Source organism: Lutjanus erythropterus, chromosome 19, assembly GCF_056507025.1.
Source record: "Lutjanus erythropterus isolate fLutEry1 chromosome 19, fLutEry1.hap2, whole genome shotgun sequence".
Taxonomy (NCBI): domain Eukaryota; kingdom Metazoa; phylum Chordata; class Actinopteri; order Lutjaniformes; family Lutjanidae; genus Lutjanus; species Lutjanus erythropterus.
Genome location: NC_139335.1, coordinates 1,002,530 through 1,022,544, shown reverse-complemented (window position 1 = coordinate 1,022,544; position 20,015 = coordinate 1,002,530). Strand labels below are relative to the sequence as shown.

Genomic DNA, 20,015 nt, shown 5'->3' with positions numbered 1-20,015 from the left:
TGGAAAAACACAGTCAGACGTGTATTTTTCGGGGTGTTTGGTGGTGAAATCTGAGAAAAAAAACTGTAATCAGCTGTAATCTCACCTGCATGGATCAGTTTCTCTGAATCTAGAACACACAAACATCCACACACTGGACAAGAGTTCGCAAATAATGTGAAAAAACAGCAATAATTCCTCCAATCAGAATAAAAAATGCAAAAAAAAAAAATCTAAAAAATTCTAAAGACATCATGTTGGTGTCTACGCTGTAAAGAAATCATGCAGGAATTTAGTGGAATCAACTGATCTTTTTTTATTCATATAATATATAATTATATATTATTATATATTATTATATATTATATATTAAAATAATTCTAAATACATTTTTTAAACTAAAATATTCTAGTATGTATTTTCAGAACACGTCAGAACTTATAAACACAAGTTCTTCTAGTTTAAAGTTTTGTGTCTCCTGAGTGTGAATTAAAAACGTGACTCTTCAAACTGACATGATGTCAAAGGAAATTAAATTTATTTGTAATGTTTGTCAGTGAGACTGAACAGTTGTTGGTTCAACTTAATATTTTAATATCTTCACTGAACACGAAGTACATCTGATTTAATATCCAGTTTACTGGACTACAAAAGTTATTTTGTTTTAAAACATTAGACATGTTAGTCAACTTAAATTCCTAATTTGACACTAACACACTTTTTTTTTTCAAAGTTAAAACAAAAAGTTTATTTTTACAGTGTGCAATTTTACCCTGAAGACCCCAGAACATGTTTGTTCGCAGCAGTGCCCCCATGTGGCCACGTTTAAAGGTTGGTAACTGAACCAGCAGCAGCTCTGCAGCACAGTGAAGCAGATTCTGTTTTTAAGTTAAAGTGTTTTTGGTTTTATTTCTTATGTAGTTTAAGATATTAAGTCATTATTTTGAGAAGGTTTCTTATTTTGAGACTCACAGGTCGCTGTTTTTTTTCATTTTCCTTCATAATTCATAGACTACTTGAAAAACACTAATCATCTTTTCATATGAGAAACATATATTTAATTAATAATACGAGGACACGACGTGAAAGTGTTACCACTGTCATGTTGGCGGGGACAGTTGTTACCGTGGTTGGGGACAGTTGAAACACTGAAAAAATAAGCCATGTTAATTCACTGCATCTCAAATAAAAGCACGACTCAAAGTAATCACATTACTGCTGAGGTATGTAATGATGTTTTTGTTTTTGCATGTAGTTTGAATTCTTTTTCTTCCACCATGAACTGGACTCAGATGTCTTTCATGTCTTTACTTGACTCACTGGCTCATTCATCAAAACCAGAGTGAGAAGGATGAAGAAATGATTTTGATTCATTTGATAAGAGATCAATGATAAGAGTGTTGTTGACTTTGTAAAGAGCACAGACACACAGGTGTTGGTTCAGTTCCTCAGATTTATTTCGGTGTTTCTGAGAACGGTTCACAGCGTGTTCACACTTGTTTCGTCGTCTCACTCAGTCTCCTGAGTTTCAGAGCTCATCTCTTCATCACTTGTGACTTCTTTGGTGACGATCAGGACTTTGCGAGTTGTTGATGTTGTGGAGGCGGACGGGCTGCAGGAAAACACACAAACAACAACAGTCCTGTTAACCTCCAGCTTCTTATTCTGCTTTTACACAGAATTAAAATTGTATATGAAGGTTTTGTCTGTAAAACAGGCAGAAGCTCACGTTTGTCAGGAAAAGAAATGTGACTATGAATAAAATCAGTCAAGGAATTCCACAAGGATCTGTACTCGGACCACTTCTATTCATCTTGTACCATCTTGCACCAACATTTATCAGTTTTTTTCTCTTTTGACTCACTTTTGACCATTTTCATACAGAAAAAAGTTCATTTTACAGATTGTTTCTCAGCTGCAGGACAGCACTGACCAACCAATTCTTGATGTTTGATGTAACCCAGTATGAACTGGTCCACTCACACAAACAGCTCTCCGTCCAGCAGCCTCCTGTACTCGGCGATCTCCATCTCCAGTCTGGTCTTGGTGTCCAGCAGCATCTGGTACTCCTGTCCCTGACGCTCCAGGTCGCCTTTCAGCTGCGTCAGCTGGTTCTCCAGACCGCTAACCTGCCTCTGGTAAGCGGCCAGCATGTTGGCGTACCGGCTCTGTGTGTCGGCGAGGGTTCCTTCCAGAGACGCTTTCTGAAGAGGAGAAGAAACAGCATGAGGAGGTTTATGGAGCATCAATTCACATGAGAATAGACCAACAGACGGTAGAAACTCACCATGCTGAGCTGTGCTTGCAGTTCGATCTCCAGACCCTGCAGCGAGCGTTTGACCTCTGTGACCTCTGAGCGTGTCGACTGGAGAGACTCTGTGCTGACAGCGACCTCCTTATTGAGGTCCTCAGTCTACAAAAACAACAAAACACAAAGAAAAACTGTCAGAAATCATGTCTGAGGGAGGTGATGTTGATGAATGTACCTATATGCAGATGATGCTCTACTGAATGTCACTGCACTGAATTCACTTTATAGGACTTTTAGTGATTTAAAAGACACATATAAGTAATTATATTGTCACGTCTATGAAAAATTATACCCTGTAGGTTAAAAGTATGAAAAAAAGACAAAAGGGGCGAAACATAAGAAGAGCAGCTGTGTCATTATATAGAAGGACACTTGCAGGTTTGGTTGCTTTCAGCTCATAATTCAGTAATCAGAGAGGTTATGTCACTCACCTTTGCCTGGAACCAGACCTCCAGGTCTTTACGGTTCTTGGTGGCGACTGCCTCGTAGTGGTCTCTGATTTCGGCCATGACCCTCGACAAATCCTCCTGAGGAGCGGCGTCCACCTCCACGTTCACCTGTCCTCCCATCTGGTTCCGCAGAGCCAGCAGATCCTGCATGAGAACAAATTCAGACCAACGACAAATCAGTCAAAGATAAAGATTGAGCAAGTTGTTTCTCTTTTCTTTTTTCCAGAATCTTTTCCAGAACATTTTGGCATTTGTCAAATTTTGGTAGATTCTGCAAACTATCATGGATTAATCAGCAGTGAAGATCACTTTTATCTGCAACTCTGATCCGAGACATTGAAGACATTTGACTTTTCGTTTTTGCAAAATCACTAGAAAACACTTAAGTATGTATCTGCCAAATGTCTTTGGTTGAAATACTTTTAATCGTAGATAGTTTGGGTTTTTGCGCCCACCTCCTCGTGGTTCTTCTTGAGCTGGATGAGTTCCTCCTTCAGCGCCTCAATCTGCATCTCCAGGTCGGATCTTCCCAGAGTCAGCTCGTCCAGGACCCTCCTCAGTCCGGCGATGTCGGCCTCCACCGACTGACGCATGGCCAACTCGTTCTCGTACCTGCACGCCAACCGGCAGCAAAAATCAAATCAGCTGCTTTATTCACAACATCAGACATGAAAAACACTTGAAATAACAGGGACCTCTACTGGTCATGTGAATTATGACTGCTGTGTGTCTGAAGAAAGAAGAACCGTGTCTTTGTTAGGGTGGATCGTTGGTTCCAACTTTAACCAAACAGTTTCCTAAACATCACAGAACCTTAACCAGATTATCTAAGTCTAACCGTGTACTTCTACTTTTACACAAGTATCTGTACTTCGAAAAAACTAATTAACAATATATTTACTGAACAGGTTGTCGGTATTTCTTACAAAATGGGACGAATAAATGTGACTTCTTTTAATAAAAAGACTTTTATGATGTTTATGTGAACGTCTGGTGTTTGTCTACTCACTTAACCTTGAAGTCATCAGCAGCTAGCTTGGCGTTATCGATCGCCAGGTACAGAGATCCGTTCGTACCGGTGGCGTGGAGGATCTGAAACACAGGAGAAGAAGAAGAAGAAGAAGAAGTGAGACTGGATGTGTTTCACTCAGAGACAAACAGCAGAGAGTCTGGCAGGGCTGCAGGTTTGTTTTAGGCTACAAATTCAATTCAGGAAACGTTATTTTTGTATTTATTAATGGCTGCCTGTGCTGACTGTGTGATAAGAGCGTGAACATGATGTTCGTGAGGCTGATTTGAAAACTATGCAAATAAAAAGTCAAATCTCCCTTTGTTGTTTCAGTGGTCTTCTGTTCTCGTACGCACATCATGCAAACGAGCTGAGTGTTTCTGCTGCAGGAGGCCTCGCTGTGTTCAGGGTGTGGCTGCACCTGTGCTCATCCCGTCTGCCTCGACCACGGGACACCTGAGTCTGCTGCACACCTGAGTCTGCCTTTTCTCTTTGCTTTTCCACTGTCTAGAGGATTTAAATGCAACATTTAAAGTTTTGTGTTTTGAAAAAATATCTAATTGCAATTATTTTGACTGACATTCTTATTGCACTATAAGAAGGAACATACGAAACAATGTTTCCTTTAAAAAATAAAATGTGCAGGGCAGGACATTTCTGCAGCACAGTGATATTTACCTTAAAGTGGTAGTTTGAGACACATTTTGCATTTTGATTTCAATGAAATTTTGATTAATTGTTGGGTCCAAACTCAGACAATCAAAGCATCTCCAGTTTTACATTCTGTCATGACAGAAACAAACCTGCGAACAGAACCACAACCTGGACTCACCTGGTCCTGCAGGTCGCTGATGACGGCCTTGAAGGCGGAGCAGTCGTGGCCCTCAGGTTTGGTCTTGTTCTCCAGGAACTGTCTGATCTTCAGCTCCAGCTCAGCGTTGGCAGCCTCCAGCTTACGCACCTTCTCCAGGTAGGACGCCAGGCGGTCGTTCAGGTTCTGCATGGCCATCTTCTTGTTGTCGGAGATGTCGATGGCGTCGGCCAAGTTGAAGCCACCGGCACCACCTGCACCACCGGCGCCACCAGCAGAAAACCCGACAGAGGAGAAGTTTCTGGGGGCACTCACGCTGGAGATGCGGATGCTGGAGCCTCCGGCGCCACCATACACGCTGGAGGCCCTCATGGCGCCCAAACGGTTTCCAGTAGAAAAGCTGGAACGAGTGTGAGACATGGACATGGTGGAGGTGTTTGCCTGCTCTGGATGGAGAGGAGAGAATGAGGGAGAGGATGAGCTGGGCTCCTTTTATTCCACCTGAAAGTGAGGGAGGGGTGGAGGGTCCAGCCCCCGCAGCATGCCTCAGGGCGCGAGACACCAGGAACCATGTGACAAACAGACGGAGAGACGAATCACAGCAGGAATGTGAAGTATATATACGCCTTCTGCTCATGATATAACATCCAGAACCTCAGTGTTTGTTCTGTCTCTCAGGTGACTCAGTCATCCGTTTGTTCAGGTGGATCCCCTCCTCTTCCTCGTCCTCCTCCTCCTCCTCCTCCTCTTCCTCCTCCTCCTCTTCCTCCTCTGTAAACCTGATGGAATCTTCTTTTATCTAATCTGCCTCAAACGTCTGGAGACCCTCGACCCCCCTGTCTCACCTGGATTCCTCTCTGCGTGTTCAGACCCGTCATGTTTCTGAGCTCGGTGTGTGTGTGTGTGTGTGTGTGTGTGTGTGCGTGTGTGTGTGTTTGTGTGTGTGTGTGTGCGTGTGTGTGTGTGTTTGTGTGTGTTGTTGTGGTTCCTGCACGTCTACACACAGACTCCCATCTCTTCTCATATTGTGCCAGCAAACAATGACTGTCTTTGTGCCGACTCAGCCTCTGTTTGCTGTGAGAAAACACAGCAAAACACACACCATCATTTAGCCTGCAGCTGCTTTATGGTGACATACATGAAGAACAACATGTTCAAGTTCATACGGAGCTTAAAAACAAATGTGATCCGGTATATTATTTTATTAAAAATCTTTATCCAACCAGCTGTCTGCATGTTTTTAATATAGTACATGGACAGATATATGAAGTGTTCATCATCAAGCTTTAGAGCTGCTGGTTGGTGGATTTTGTTATATTTTGACAGATCCAGGCTAGCTGTTTCCCCCCATTCCCAGTGGTTATGCTAAGCTAAGCTAACCAGCTGGGCCGGTGTTACAGAGCAGTCAAGTCTGGGAGTTTTAATTACAAGCATTTGATTTTAGCTCAAATCAGGAGAGTGTAGAGGAGGAAACTGGATTGGTTATCAAAAACAAAGAAATGTGGATTAGCTTCAATCAGGCTAGCAGTTAGCAGGTACCTCGATACCGACCTTGCCAACACCTCTATTTTTTACACAAATAAAAGTACTTTAAAACAGTCTTGTTACTTTAGTTTTAAGGCAAGACAGAAACAAAAAGATCGAAGACAAAAACAACATAAAAGATGGAAAAACATGAAAATCATGTAAAAGACGTAACAAGAAAAAAAGACATAACAAGGTCAACAACAGAAACAAGAGGAAAACGACAACAGGATGTAACAAGACTAAAATCAGCTAACGTTAGCAGTTGGTCTGTGTTGCTAACATTAGCGGTTGGTCTGTGTAGCTAACATTAGCAGTTGGTCTGTGTAGCTAACATTAGCGGTTGGTCTGTGTTGCTAACATTAGCGGTTGGTCTGTGTAGCTAACATTAGCAGTTGGTCTGTGTTGCTAACATTAGCGGTTGGTCTTTCCTGTGGTTGTCACTTTAAATCAGACGTTGGGTTCTTGGATGACGTCTGTATTTTCACAGCTGGAGGCAGAACTGTCTCTGTTCTGTGATGTTGTTCCTCTTCTCTGGGGCAAAATTTCCACCAGCTGCTGCATTTTTTCTCTCCAGTTCTTGACATTGAGTTGGTGACTGTAAGATGAGCCGGTGTCACTCAGACAGAGTGGTGCTGTGTGGTGATGTGTGCACACTGTACATGGCAGTATATGAAGAAAAAATGCATGTTAAAATTGTAAACCTGCTGATAATCTCTATTTTTACTAAACATATATATAATCTGATTATGTCCTTGGAAAGTCAAAGTGGTGAAATGCACTGATGCAGTGTGAGTGTGATCCACCATCAAATCAGTGAAGAAAATGTAATGATTTATTGAAGATGTGTTCGATCTATAAATAAACTAAGTATCAGTGAAGGTTTAATATGTCATGCTGGCTTGTTTTTGATGCTACTCAGGTCAAAGTTGACAGAGACGGGAGGTATTAGTTTAGTCCTGTGTTTATTATACGATATATTTCTTTGGTCATTATATATGCAGGAGGTGTGTGAGGATGACCAGCAGTCTCACCAGGCCAGATGTGTGTGTGTTTGAATATAAACTATGATTTTTAAACCTACCCAAGTTGTTTTCTTGCCTAAACCTACCAAACTGTGAGCTGAAACTGAAATAATGATGTCTAAAAAAAAAAAGTTAAAAGTGACATTTAGCTTCATGCGGGACATGAATAGCAGTCTCTGAGGAGAAATCAGACACACTGGACCTTTACATCATTATGTGTATATGTTAATGCGGTTTGCTTGTGAACGCTGCTTCACTCAGTCTGACAGTAGAAACAGCAGGTGTGTTTTTTTGGCAGCCACACCACAAGCAAATGTTCTGTGGGCGTTGGCCTCTTTTAATGTTGATATAATAATAAATGAGCCTGAGGCTACTTTAAAGTGGAAGATTAACTCAGACCGGCTGCAGGTTTTATTGGACGCTTACTGAGTGTCTCTGTTTGAGGACCGAGACTCTGACTGTGAGACGACATTTCAGAAAACTTTAGACATTCTGGACATTTTTGCAGAGTCAGGACATTTTTTTTCTTTTGTCCAACATGTGTAAACACGCACATTCATGCTGCAAGTGTGAAAGGACACATTTCAATGATGTCCCAACCAGAGTAAATATGTGAAAACAGCTTTACTTTGAAAGGGTTTCATATGGAAGTTGTCACTGTGCGGTCCATGCAGGAAGTCACAGCTTAAAAACAATCATGTCAAATGAAAAAGAGGACGTCTGTGCGCTCCACCAGCTTTCACAAGTTTTGACCTATTTTCCAACTAGTGATCAATCGGGCAATAATTTTTCCACTAATCAATAAGTTGTTTGGTCCATAAAATGTCAGTAAATGTTGCTCAGTGTTTCTCAAAGTCCTCAAATGATTTAAAAAGCTGAAATCAGAGATCTGACTTTTGTGTCATCTGTTCCACACAGGTGTTTTTGGAGCGTTACACAACTTTCAGTCTTTTGTTGATCCTGAACCAACTTTTTTTTAGAACATGTTGCAGGATTTTTGCAGAAATTGAGGTTGTAATTAAAGTCTGAAGTAATGGGTTGATGGAAGAGGTGAGGCGGCGCCCTCTGTTGGCGCACCGCCACTGATTTCCTGAGAGCTCAGAGGAATAAATCTATTACAGCAACATTATACTGGTTCAGCTTTGCATCAGTTCTCTGTCCTCCTCTGTAAAAATCACACCAGACAATATAGAGATAAAAAAATACACTTAATACCTTTTATTAAATGTCTTTGTTGTCTTCACTGCACACGTTACCCGAGTCTGTGAACTGAAACTTCACCGGCTGATGATGGTGATTCAAGTTCAGTGGCGCTGATTTTGGTATATTTTTATACAGTATTTGATATATATGTGTATATAATCTCTATCTATATCTACAGATATTTTACTACTAGATCAATCATTCTTGAGAATCAGGACAAAACTGTATTTCGAGTTTTATATTTGGAAAGATCAAACTCCTTTGTTTTATATATATGTGTATCTTAACACAAAGTTCAAGGATTTTAACACATTTTTAAATAGTGTGACGTGAATCCTTGTCTGGTTCGAGGCTGTTTTCTGACACAGAGATTATTAATGAATTCATTATTAACAATTGTTAAAGTTTTTTTTTCCTTTTTTTGATAGAACATGATTTGTCCCTTTTTTTCTTATTATTATTATTTATTGCCTGTTTATTTATATGTTTTAATCAGTGTGTTGTTAGTGGGTTTATCATTTTATTTTATTGATTAAGTTTTTTTTCCTTTAAACACTCTGCATTTTGTTTTTGGTTTCATCTCTCGTGTCCTTTAGTATTTTATTGTTTTACTTTGTGCTCTTCACCTCTCACTCACTTTTTACCAACTGTTTAGAGTTTTTATTTATCAATTCAATTTCATTTATTTACTTGTTTACTTTACTTTTTTATTTTATTATTTTTTCTGCCTCTGTAGCTGTTGTTTTTATATTTGTCTGCTGTCGCTTTTGTTTTATGTTTGTTTCTTTCTTTATATGCATTTCTGTAATGTTTTAAACTATTTATTGTCCTGCTTTTAGCTTTTGTTTTTAATTATCTCAAATGCAATTTTAATGTTCTTTTATTGTTTCTATTTTAATGCATTTTCAAGTTCAGTAAAGCACCTTGAATTGCCTTGTCAATGAACGGTGCTATATAAATAAAATTGCCTTGCCTCTGTTACTTCCTGTTAATGAGTGTTCTTCTTCTTTCAGTTCCTTATTTAATTATTTAATTAAATATAAGTAATCTTTACTCATTAGAACAGAAACCTCCTGAAACACTAAAATATAAAATATAAATTATTTGATTGACTTTTCGACATCATGAGGTTGTTTGTATTTCTCTCTCTTGACCAGGTTAGATCCAAAATATTATTTTATGTTATTTGCACTGTCCTTTTATTTTTTCTTTATTTTTAAGGCAGAAATGAAGAAAGTTTTAAAGTTGTGTTGCAGCCTCCTATTTGTATTCCAGATAACTTGTGAACACTTAAATTGTTTTATTATTATGTCATACTGAAAATTTAAAAATTTAAAGTTACGGACTACAATAAAATCGGCATAATTTATTAATTCATTTGTTTGTTATCAGAATTATTTTGGCAGGTTTTTGTTTGTTTGTTTGTTTGTTTGTTTGTTCTCTCCATTTTGCCTCTCTGGAACATTTGAATCCTGATTCAACCATGTGATGCACCTCATCACTTTATTTTGAAAAGTAACTTTATCACCCTGGTGGTCATCAGAGGAACTGCACCCTTTGAACAGAAGACACCACAGACAACAGTGTTTTATTCTGAAGCACCTCAGCAGACTTTTATTTGCTTGTTTTTCATGTAGGTGAGAGCTGAGTGAGCGCCCCCTGCTGGCACTTAAATGGTCTGATCGATGGTCTCTGTGGAGGAGCTCACCACCTTCCCGTCCACTAGCTCCTGCGTGACGGTGATGACCTTCTTGGTGGTGGTGGTGGTGGACGTGGAGGAGCCGCCGGAGGAGACGGTCAAGGAGGAAGAGGACGACATGCTGCGGGACAGAGACAAACAGCACAGTCACATTTTCATTCATTTCACCGTCACTTTAATGATAAATTATCATCGTCTGTGCAGAAAAGATTTGCAGATGTAGAAAAATTGATGCAGAAATAATCCTCATGCATTAATGAGAGATGATCATTTTAGACACAAAATCAGGGACTGATAAACAATTTCTGATCAATTTCTGATGATTATTGGACAGAACAGTGAAACTGAATAACCTGAATAATCATATAAAAAATAAGGAGGAAGTATATTTTACCCCATGAAGGATGTTTTTTCGCCAACCTTTTGAGGTTTCAGTTTAAATTCAAAATTCAAATTCTACATCGACAGTGCTAATCTCACAGTTTGCTGCTGTGAATCTTGCTGACAAAGTTGTTTTCTGAGCAAATTTGACAAAAAAGTATGACTCTTGTGTAAAAAATGTTGATTTACAGCTGATAAAACAACAGTCTCAGTAGGGTGTGACTGATTTGGGATCGTCGTGTGTGTCTCACCTGCCGCCGCCCTCTCCGTCCAGCAGCCTCCTGTACTCGGCGATCTCCATCTCCAGCCTGGTCTTGATGTCCAGCAGCACCTGGTACTCCTGTGACTGTCTCTCCATGTCGGCCTTCAGCTGCATCAGCTGCTCCTCCAACATGACCACCTGGTTCTGGTAACCCGCCAGCTGCATGGCGTACCGGTTCTGTGTATCGGCCAGCGTGCCCTCCAGGGACGCTTTCTGCAGGAGGAGAGGAGCCGCGTCAGTTTGTCTGTTAACCTCACAGTGTCTCTCTAAAAGAAGAAGATGTGGTGTGACGTGATGCTCACCATGCTGAGTTGTGACTGCAGCTCGATCTCCAGGGCCTGAAGCGTTCGTTTGATCTCTGTGATTTCAGATTTGGACGTCTGAAGGGTTTCTGTGTTGGCGACGACTTCTTTGTTTAGCGTTTCTGTCTGTGGGGAGGATAAAAAGAACAGCATGGCCAAAATTAGAGCTCAACGATTTTCAAGAAATATCTGATAGTGATTATTGACTGTTGAAATTTAGTCGCCATTTTCTCAAAAGCTGTCTGGAACAAAGTGGCGGTCTGACATACACAATGAAACTTGATTCACGTTGTTGTGGGTAAAAGTCATAACAGTGTGACCTTACCTTGTTCTGGTACCAGCTCTCAAGGTCTTTGCGGTTTTTGGCAGCAAGGCCTTCATAGTAGTCCCTTAATTCCTCCATGACCTTAGCGAGGTCGATTCCCTGAGTGGCGTCCACCTCCACGTTCACCTGCCCGCTCATCTGAGTTCGCATGGCCGCCAGTTCCTGCAAGAAGACGGGTGACAGGTGAGGATTCAGTAAAACAGAAATGTGTATTTATCCGTCTACTAAGATCCGAGAGCCCGCTCACCTCCTCGTGGTTCTTCTTGAGGAAGACAAGCTCCTCCTTCAGGCCCTCGATCTGCATCTCCAGGTCTGTCCTGCTCAGAGTCAGCTCGTCCAGGACCCTCCTCAGCCCGGCGATGTCGGCCTCCACCGACTGACGCATTGCCAGCTCGTTCTCGAACCTGCAGGAGGACAAAGCGTTCATTTATAAAAAGGTTTTTCCACAAAATAGAGCCGACTGAAACAAGCAAAGTACACACCACAGAGACAGAAACTAAATGTGAAAAAGAAGCTAAAAGACGGAAGCTTGAAACTGCAGTTCCTCTCATGACCACAGACTGTATTATGAGAGCACCCATAGAGTGACGCCAAAGCATCTTGATCGCCCCCTGGTGGCTGGCTGCTGATCTTTACAGTTAAGCTAACATTAGATTGCTACGGCTCTTTGCTTGGAAAAGCTGCCAAAAAGATTTAGAAAAAAAAAACAGCTAGCAAATGGTTGTCAGCTAAAGCTTGAGATCTGTGCCTGAACCCGATTGGTCTGGGTCGGGTTGTATTGCTCACATTTTTTATTATTTTATTAGTATTATTACTGTTGTTATTGTTACTATCAGTGGTAGTAGTAGTAATTTTCTTATTTTTAATTTTTCTCCTCAGTTTCGCCGTTGATTGGGCTTCGGCTGAAATATGCTAATGTGTGGCGGGTTAGGATCAATTTTATCAACTGTTCAGGCCCAATTAAAGTTCTGTTGTCAACAAGCTAATTAGCTTGGTAGCTAACGGGACATGATATGCTAAACCAGGTCTCTGTCGTGGAGCAGTTTATACTCTGATAATGAGGCTTCGCAGCTAACTAGCTAATGATAGCTTCCTCCATTTGGGACTCTGTGTCCAGTCAACAATCGTCTCTGTCATGACTTCCTGTCAGTCAAATATGTGCTTCAGAAATCTGAACTTTTGTCTCAACTTCTCCCTGAAATGTTTTATGTAATTTCTGCCACTAGGGGTCTCTCATGTCAAAACAATAACAAAAGATGTTGTTTGATGAAGGAAAACATGTTTATAGATGAGGTCATGTATTCAAGTCTGTGACGTATCCTGTGTTTTACTGGAAGTTACAGCAGCTAGCAGGAAACGCTACGCTGTCACACTGAATATAATTACACATTTTTCTGATTATTTTTGAACATTGCCAGAAACATTTGGTATAATGCAAATACTCGACAACAACAACAGCATCGTAGCTTCAGTGCCTATTTCTGGTTCTTTAAATTTAACTCATAGTGATTTATGAATGAATGAATTCACTTACTTGAGTCTGAAGTCGTCCGCAGCGAGCTTGGCATTGTCGATGGCGAGGTAGATGCCACCGTTGACTTTGGTAGCGTCCTGGATCTGTGAGAGTAAAGAAGAAAGAAATGCTGTTAGTTTTATTCTTATTTATTCTTCATTAAAACTATATTTTAAATGATGCATCTACATAGAAGAGCAACTGTGTGGTAATGAACAAAAAATTCTTCAAATTCTCTCTTTTGGTTACAGATTTTTTCTCAAAGTGAGCAGACTAAAGGTTAGAGGGGCTGAGGTTTAAAGTGCTGCATCCATCAGCTGATAGATGTGGATTTGTTCTGTCTGTGATTAAACCAGCAGCCTGCAACATAACAAACACTGCTGACACCTGACTTTTCTTAACTTTTATACATTACAGTCATTTACAGTTGAAATTGGGTAGAACACAAAGACAAAGAAATAGCATTTTTCATCTCTTGGAATAAATATAAAACTCTTTTTTCCTGCTCTTTCTTCAGGATGTTCCTGCTCAACAGGCGCTTCTTACTGTAATTTCAGGGTAAATGTCACCTGTCAGTCAGACGGTACAGTAAAGAAATTATAGATTAGTGTCTTGTTACAGTTGCAGTAAATCACACACTTCATCTGGCTTTGGAATTTGCATGAATGACTGCACACATTTTCTCTACTAGTTCCTTAAACACTTCTGAGTGTTTTTGCATGGAAATACATTTCACTGCAGTTTTAGCACAAATGCATGTGCAAGACAAATATTAATGCTGCAATAATGCAATGCAACTTTTAAAACTATGATTAAATCCAGATTACTTTTTATAAACACAAAGACATTGTTGCTCACGCTTTAGCTTGTGCTGGATGATAAAACCTGTCAGGTGGCAGTGATGATGACAGGTGCACACACCTTTGTTAGATGCACACAGATTTAGTGGTCATGTGACTAAGTGTCTGCCTGTCAGCCTACCTTTCCCTGCAGCTCTGCGATGGTGACAAAGTAGGCACTGTAGTCTCTGGAGGAGGGGGAGGTCTTGCTCTCCAGGAACTGCCTGATCTTCAGCTCCAGCTCAGCATTGGCCGCCTCCAGCTTGCGCACCTTCTCCAGGTAAGAGGCCAGACGGTCGTTCAGGTTCTGCATGGTGGCCTTCTCATTGGCAGAGATGTCCATCTCGCTGCCAGCACCGCCAGCGCCAAAGCCAAATGCGGCACCTCCACCTGCACTGCCAGCACCACCGCCACCATAGCTGAAGCTGTAGCTAGCTCCGCCACCTCCACCACCACCACTGCGGCTGTACAGGGACATGCCGGAGCCAGAGGAGATTCTGACGCCACCGCCTATAGCTCCACCGTGCACAGACCTACTGCTACCCATGTAGCCTCCACCAGACAGTGACAAGGAGCTTCTATTAAGCATTTTGTGTGGTGATGCAGGTGAAGGATGCTGTCTTTCTGCTTCAGCTGGAGAGGAGAAAGTGAGGAGCTCAGAGACCAGCTGATGATTTATACTGTTAGATGAGTTTGTGAGGAGGAGGGGGGACGGATGTTGCTCTCATGCCAAGCCTGGGTGGAGACACCTGTCCTTGTTTAACTCAGCTGGGAGGTTAATGGTCTGTAGGTGTGTCTGAGAAATGTGGAATCCACCCATCAGCTCCACATTCACCTGCTTGTTTTCATGTGGGGGCATCGTCACGCCAAACTTCACTCCACATCTAAAGATCATAAAGTTCTGCAGGCGAGTTCAGACCTGGATGACATTTAGATTTTCAGTTCACACCCAGCATTAAAAGACAAACATTCAATCAGTCAGCAGCTGTAAAAGAGTGACCTTCCTCACAATAACCAACAATCTGTTACTACAGTTTTTATGAGTACAGTGTTGGGTAACTCCAGGGCTAAAGACTAACCCACCTGTGTGATCAGGGATCAGTCTTTGTCCCCTGCCTAATCTTAAGTAAACAGAGCTGACAATAAGCAGAGACTGAGGCGCAGCTGATTGCATTTTGTTAAGATCAATAGATCCAGCGCAGAGTTAAGAGGCTGTAAAACTCCGGAAATGTCGACTCTGCATGGAGGATTTATGAAACTTAAGAGAGATTAATGTGCTCAAAGGTTCTGTGAAGAACAAAGCTAAATCATTTTACACAATCAAGCCATAAACATTAGAAGATGAGCTGGATGGAGCTTCCAGGTCTGAAACATGAAGCCAGTGCACAACCTGCATTCTTTCTAATGGCCAACAGGGGGCAGATCCACTGGTTGCAAAGAGAACTTTGATTCTATGGAAATGAATCTACTTCTCAGGTGATTTATGAGCTCAGTAAACAGTTTCCTGGTGACTTTATGGTCTCAGTCATTAGTTTCAAGTCTTCAAATCTTCTTCAAATGTTCTTTAAGTAAATTATTGTCCCATTTAGAGTAAAACTGACCAGTGGTCCCCCAGCTGGCTGGTGACTCTAAATTGTCTGTAGGTGTGAATGTGAGTGTGAGTGGTTGTCTGTCTCTTTGTGTCAGTCCTGCGATGAACTGGCGACTTGTCCAGGGTGAACCCCGCCTCTCGCCCAATGTCAGGTGGGACCGAAATCACCTGGTTACAGGAGAAAAGATCAACGACCAGCCAGCTGCCGTTGTGGTTCTGGTTTCCAGCGAAGGTTCACAAAACTCAGATCAAATAATAAGAGAAAGAAATAAGAGAAAGATTATTACCACCTATAAATTCTTCACAATAAAAGTCACAATAAAACTCCTATCAGCTGAAAGTGAACATCATCACTTGTTGTGTCTCTGGGGGGTTCTTGAAGGGTCTTTGCATCGTCTGCTGTGGCTGTACTGTCTGATGTGTGACTGTCAGTCTCTGTTGTACTTGATGCAGGTGAATGAAGGATTTCAGCACTTGCAGCAGTACACTTCCTCTTCTCTGCTGTGAACCGGCCTCCCCACATACCGGCCTCTGCGCTGCTTTTGCAGACAGAGTGATGCCAGGTGTATCTTCAGACAGTACCTCCCAACCATATGGAAAGATGTCGCAGGCTTTCAGGTTTTTCATACAGGCGTCCTTGAAGGGGCGACCGACTCATCCGGTGCCAGTGGTCAGCTGTGCATTTGGCAGCGTTTCCCAATCCTGGTCCTTGGGGTCCTGATATAGACCATTTTACAGTCGACGTCATTGAAAAGCTGCACACGCATTTCAGCAACAGAAGAAGTGTTTCCCCCAAGTCATCCAGATGAGTTATGAAGCTGCAAATGTTGAATTAAATGTTTTACCAAAAATCACCAACTGGTCAATTTAGGTTGTACAGAATTCTGACAGGATCACAGTGCTTGAGGTACTGCATGTGGAACGCACTGAGCCAGTTCTCCTGCCTTGTATAGTGGTCCAGGATTGACTTCCACAGAGTAAGGTGCTGAGAACATAGGCCTGCTAGATTCTGATCTTAGTGTGCTCTGTCAGCGTTTTGTTCTCCAACACCCTCTTAGTCAGTCTAGCCATGACAGTGTTCGACTTCCTGTCAAGGTCAACGCTGAGCAAGAAGTCGTTGCTGTTTGTTGAATCCTCCACTCCACAGTGTTCAGATCAACACTGTTGGTTGTAATGAAGGGTGGTGGTGTTGATGTCTTGGTCTTTTTCAGTTTATAGTGAACCTAAACTGCTTTCAAGCATCAGTGAAGCTAACGCAAAACTAAACTTCAAACCCGCACCTTAAACCCAAAGTGTGAAAAGATAAAATATAACCTTCAACGACTTTCTTGTTTGTCTCCGACAGCCTGTGGACATTTTGTTAACTTTTTAGCCATCTTAATTTTAAATCTGGATTTGCTCATTTTAAACCTAGTTTTGCTAAACTCTGATTAGATCATTTTAAATTAAATTTTACATTGAAAGTTTGTCTTCCATTGACTCTGGTGGAAGCAGCCATACATTCCTGTATAATCATCAGTAAAAAAAAAAATCATGACGTGTTATAATGTAATAGCAGTGATTACATGAGCTGCACAAACTGGGGCAGATACTTTGACTGGATGCATAAACGCATCCTGAGGCAACCTCAGTGATTATGTTTTAATGATTTGAGTGAAAAGTGTTTTTGTGCAGTGTAGGTGTGGCTGGATGGTATTCTGCTGCAGGCTTATTCCCATGTAGAGCTGCTGCTCAGAGGCTGCAGGGAAAACTGACAGGTATGTACCACACCCTTTAGAGCCATTAAAGGTTAATATCACCTGAATTTAACATGTCAAACATGGAGTACTAAGCCTTTGTTATTTGGCTCAGAAATAAAGAAAACTTCAGCAACAAAAGAACAAGTTTCAACTGCGACAGCCTTCAGCAGCTCTGTTTCACCTAAATCAACAGCGGACAAGAGGAGAAAATGATTAAATAACAGCATGAGCAATATCCTGCATGCACAACTTGCTACCACAGGGAAAGTTATTCTTTTCCATCTGACAGACAAGATGCAAAGTACAGAAAGTGGTGCAAAATACACAAAACAGTCAAACCAGTGGCAGGTGAAGTGAATCATCCCGTTACAAAGGCACCTGTCAGTGGGTTGAATCATCAATCTGGAGGTCAGCCATGTTGGTGCTACTGACCGTATACTGTACATCTGATTATGCCTGATTGTTCCTGAGGATTTGCTGCCTTCAAATCAGATTTCATCCACTGTGTTTATGAGAAGAGTTCACCTGAACAGCAGATATTCACAACCTCATAAGTGGAAATCTACTGATTGCTCGTGTGCACAACTTCACAAGTGACATTTGAAGGCAGGAACTGCCACTCAAAATGGTCAACTTTGGTCAACCAAACTGTTAGAATAAAAAAAAAAAATAGTTCTTCTTCAACTTGTTTAATAAACTGGTTGAAGAGGGACAAGGTAGTTCACATGTCAGGACAGCAGAGAGAAGGAACAATTGTTTTAGTTGTTTGAAGAAGGAAGAGTCAGCTCTCACAGATATTCACCACCTAAGAGAGGGAGGATGATGGAGAAGAAATTTATTTGTAAAACACTTAAATTATTTGCATGTTTTACTTTTGTACCATTTGCAAATAAAGTTGTTTTTTTTTCACAAAAACACTTCTGCCTCCTGGCCACCATTGTAGATGTATGTCTTTTGCCCTTACATCAAAAGTGAAAGTACACAGGAGTCAAATGTCGTACGCTGAAACTGGTTTGTCCTGATGTTCCCTTCAGTTCTGGAGTTTTGGTCCTCCAGGATTGTCTTTACAGATAAAGCCATAAGCAATCTATGCCCAAATAAGGTCAGACCCAACACATCTACAGCGTATACAATTTATTGGTCTGAAAATTCAAAAACAAGGGAAGTATGAATGAACAATTTCTGAGAACTCAGCTCAGCATCCTTTGATCCCATTCCTCAGGGTCAGTGATATCCAATCTCTGATCACACTTACGTCTGCTCTTTTGAGAGAGACAAGGCAAACACATCTCCGACCTTAGCTGCCATGGCAACACAATCAGGTTCTTCTCTTATCTCAAAGGAGCAGCATCTACTGTCTCAATGGGAAATTTAGTTCAGGCCTCCCAGTGACCTCAAGGCCTTAATATGATACCCAAATCCAGGCACCACCCAGGACCTGAGGTCTCCTTCACCATGACAGCCCTGCAACAAGTGAAGAAGTTCAACCTGCCACTTTTACACCACCGTCATTGAGTCCATCATCACCTCCTGGTACACTGCTGCTGCTGCCAAAGACATCTGCAGACTGCAGCAGAGGTGAGAGGTTGTATCCCACTAATGACCCACATCCCAAAGAACTGCTGAATGCCAACAACCAAGAAAAGAAAGTTACTATATAACATAAATATCACACAGACCAAGAATATAAAGCATTTTTTAAACTATGATTTTATTTATTTTTGCACTGGAAACAGCTTCTTCTTCTTTTGTAGTCAGGAAAAGTGTTTCCATCTCCTCTTAAGAGCATTAACTCTTTTTGTAAACAGACAAAAACACCTCAGCTGAGCATAAAAAACAGATAAATAAACACGACTCTGTTTCTGTGCAGCAGAATCAGATGCAGCTCTGCTATTTTTACCTGCCGTGGTTTCATCACACAGGTGACTCATTAATCCCCTTTAATGCTCCTCTAAAGTTTCACTTTGTAAAGGATTTCCAGCTCATCCTTCTATTGTTTGGACAGAAGACAATTCAAGGAAGTTTATCAATGATCTGATAGGCAGGAGAGAAATAAAGAGTGAAACAAAGTTGAATGAATATGATCTACTGACCTTTATTTCACTGTAATTCAGTGTTTGAATACTTTTTAATTAGTTCCATCAACAAATATTGTTAATAATCCTAATTATTAAATCAATCACACTCATTTAAATTAACTTGAAACAAAACTCAGACTGTTAACACAAATTATTATTATTATTATTATTATTATTATTATTATTATTATTATTATTATTATTATTATTATTATTATCAGTCTGCAGGGATGAACTAACTGCCACTTTAACAGCAGAAATAAACATCACCAGGACAACAACACAGAGGTGAATAAACTCCAGAGCAGCTGCAGACACAAACACATGTTAAAGCAGAGAGCTGCACACGTTACACACCAGGTTGCTAAGCAACGCAGCAGTTTTACTCACCTGTCTGAACGCTGTCTGTGAGCAGTGTGCAAAGCAAAGTCCTCAACAAGCTGCTCTTGGTCTGTCCTCTCTGTCCCACTAAAACCAGTCCTCTCTGTCCCACTATAACCAGTTCTCTCTGTCCCACTGCACTCCTCAGGGTTGTCAAACGATTTCAGCTGTGACAGAAATCATCAGAAATGGCAGAAACTCACGCCTCACTGACTGAAGACATTCATAAGAAGCAAACATAAGAACCACCTGGAGGATCCAGCGTGAGCGTTTCAGCAGCAGATGTCTGCTCCTGCAGCTCCTGCCTCTCCTGCAGTTCCTGCAGCTCCTGCCTCTCCTGCAGCTCCTGCAGCTCCTGCAGCTCCTGCAGCTCCTGCCTCTCCTGCAGCTCCTGCAGCTCCTGCAGCCTCTTGGTTCTGCTGTGTTGTGTAACTTATCGTGCCCACCGGGTTGCACATTAAATCAGACTGATTTAAGTACATGTACCTTTTTTAAACTATGCTGAAGTAATCATGGAGTGGACGAGCAACTTCAGGCAGAAAAGTTTTTATCACTTTATTTGTGCCTCATTCTCCAGCAGCATCCCCCACAAAA

The 20,015-nt window shown here is 41.3% G+C and overlaps 2 protein-coding genes across 2 annotated transcripts; both read right to left on the bottom strand.

Moving 5' to 3' along the window:
• Window positions 1-1,416: 1,416 nt before the first annotated feature.
• LOC146308945 (keratin, type I cytoskeletal 50 kDa-like) lies at window positions 1,417-5,027 on the bottom strand. The gene is made up of 7 exons (XM_084744005.1): window positions 4,581-5,027; window positions 3,749-3,831; window positions 3,195-3,351; window positions 2,722-2,883; window positions 2,267-2,392; window positions 1,963-2,183; window positions 1,417-1,591 (listed from the first exon to the last, which is right to left on the bottom strand). The coding sequence occupies exons 1-7, from the start codon at window positions 4,983-4,985 to the stop codon at window positions 1,489-1,491; spliced, it is 1,257 nt and encodes a 418-aa protein (XP_084600131.1). The 5' UTR covers window positions 4,986-5,027; the 3' UTR covers window positions 1,417-1,488.
• A 4,870-nt stretch (window positions 5,028-9,897) lies between these two features.
• LOC146308944 (keratin, type I cytoskeletal 13-like) lies at window positions 9,898-14,286 on the bottom strand. Its single transcript, XM_084744003.1, has 7 exons — window positions 13,775-14,286; window positions 12,815-12,897; window positions 11,528-11,684; window positions 11,281-11,442; window positions 10,956-11,081; window positions 10,643-10,866; window positions 9,898-10,131 (listed from the first exon to the last, which is right to left on the bottom strand). The coding sequence occupies exons 1-7, from the start codon at window positions 14,219-14,221 to the stop codon at window positions 9,981-9,983; spliced, it is 1,350 nt and encodes a 449-aa protein (XP_084600129.1). The 5' UTR covers window positions 14,222-14,286; the 3' UTR covers window positions 9,898-9,980.
• Between the last annotated feature and the right edge of the window lie 5,729 nt (window positions 14,287-20,015).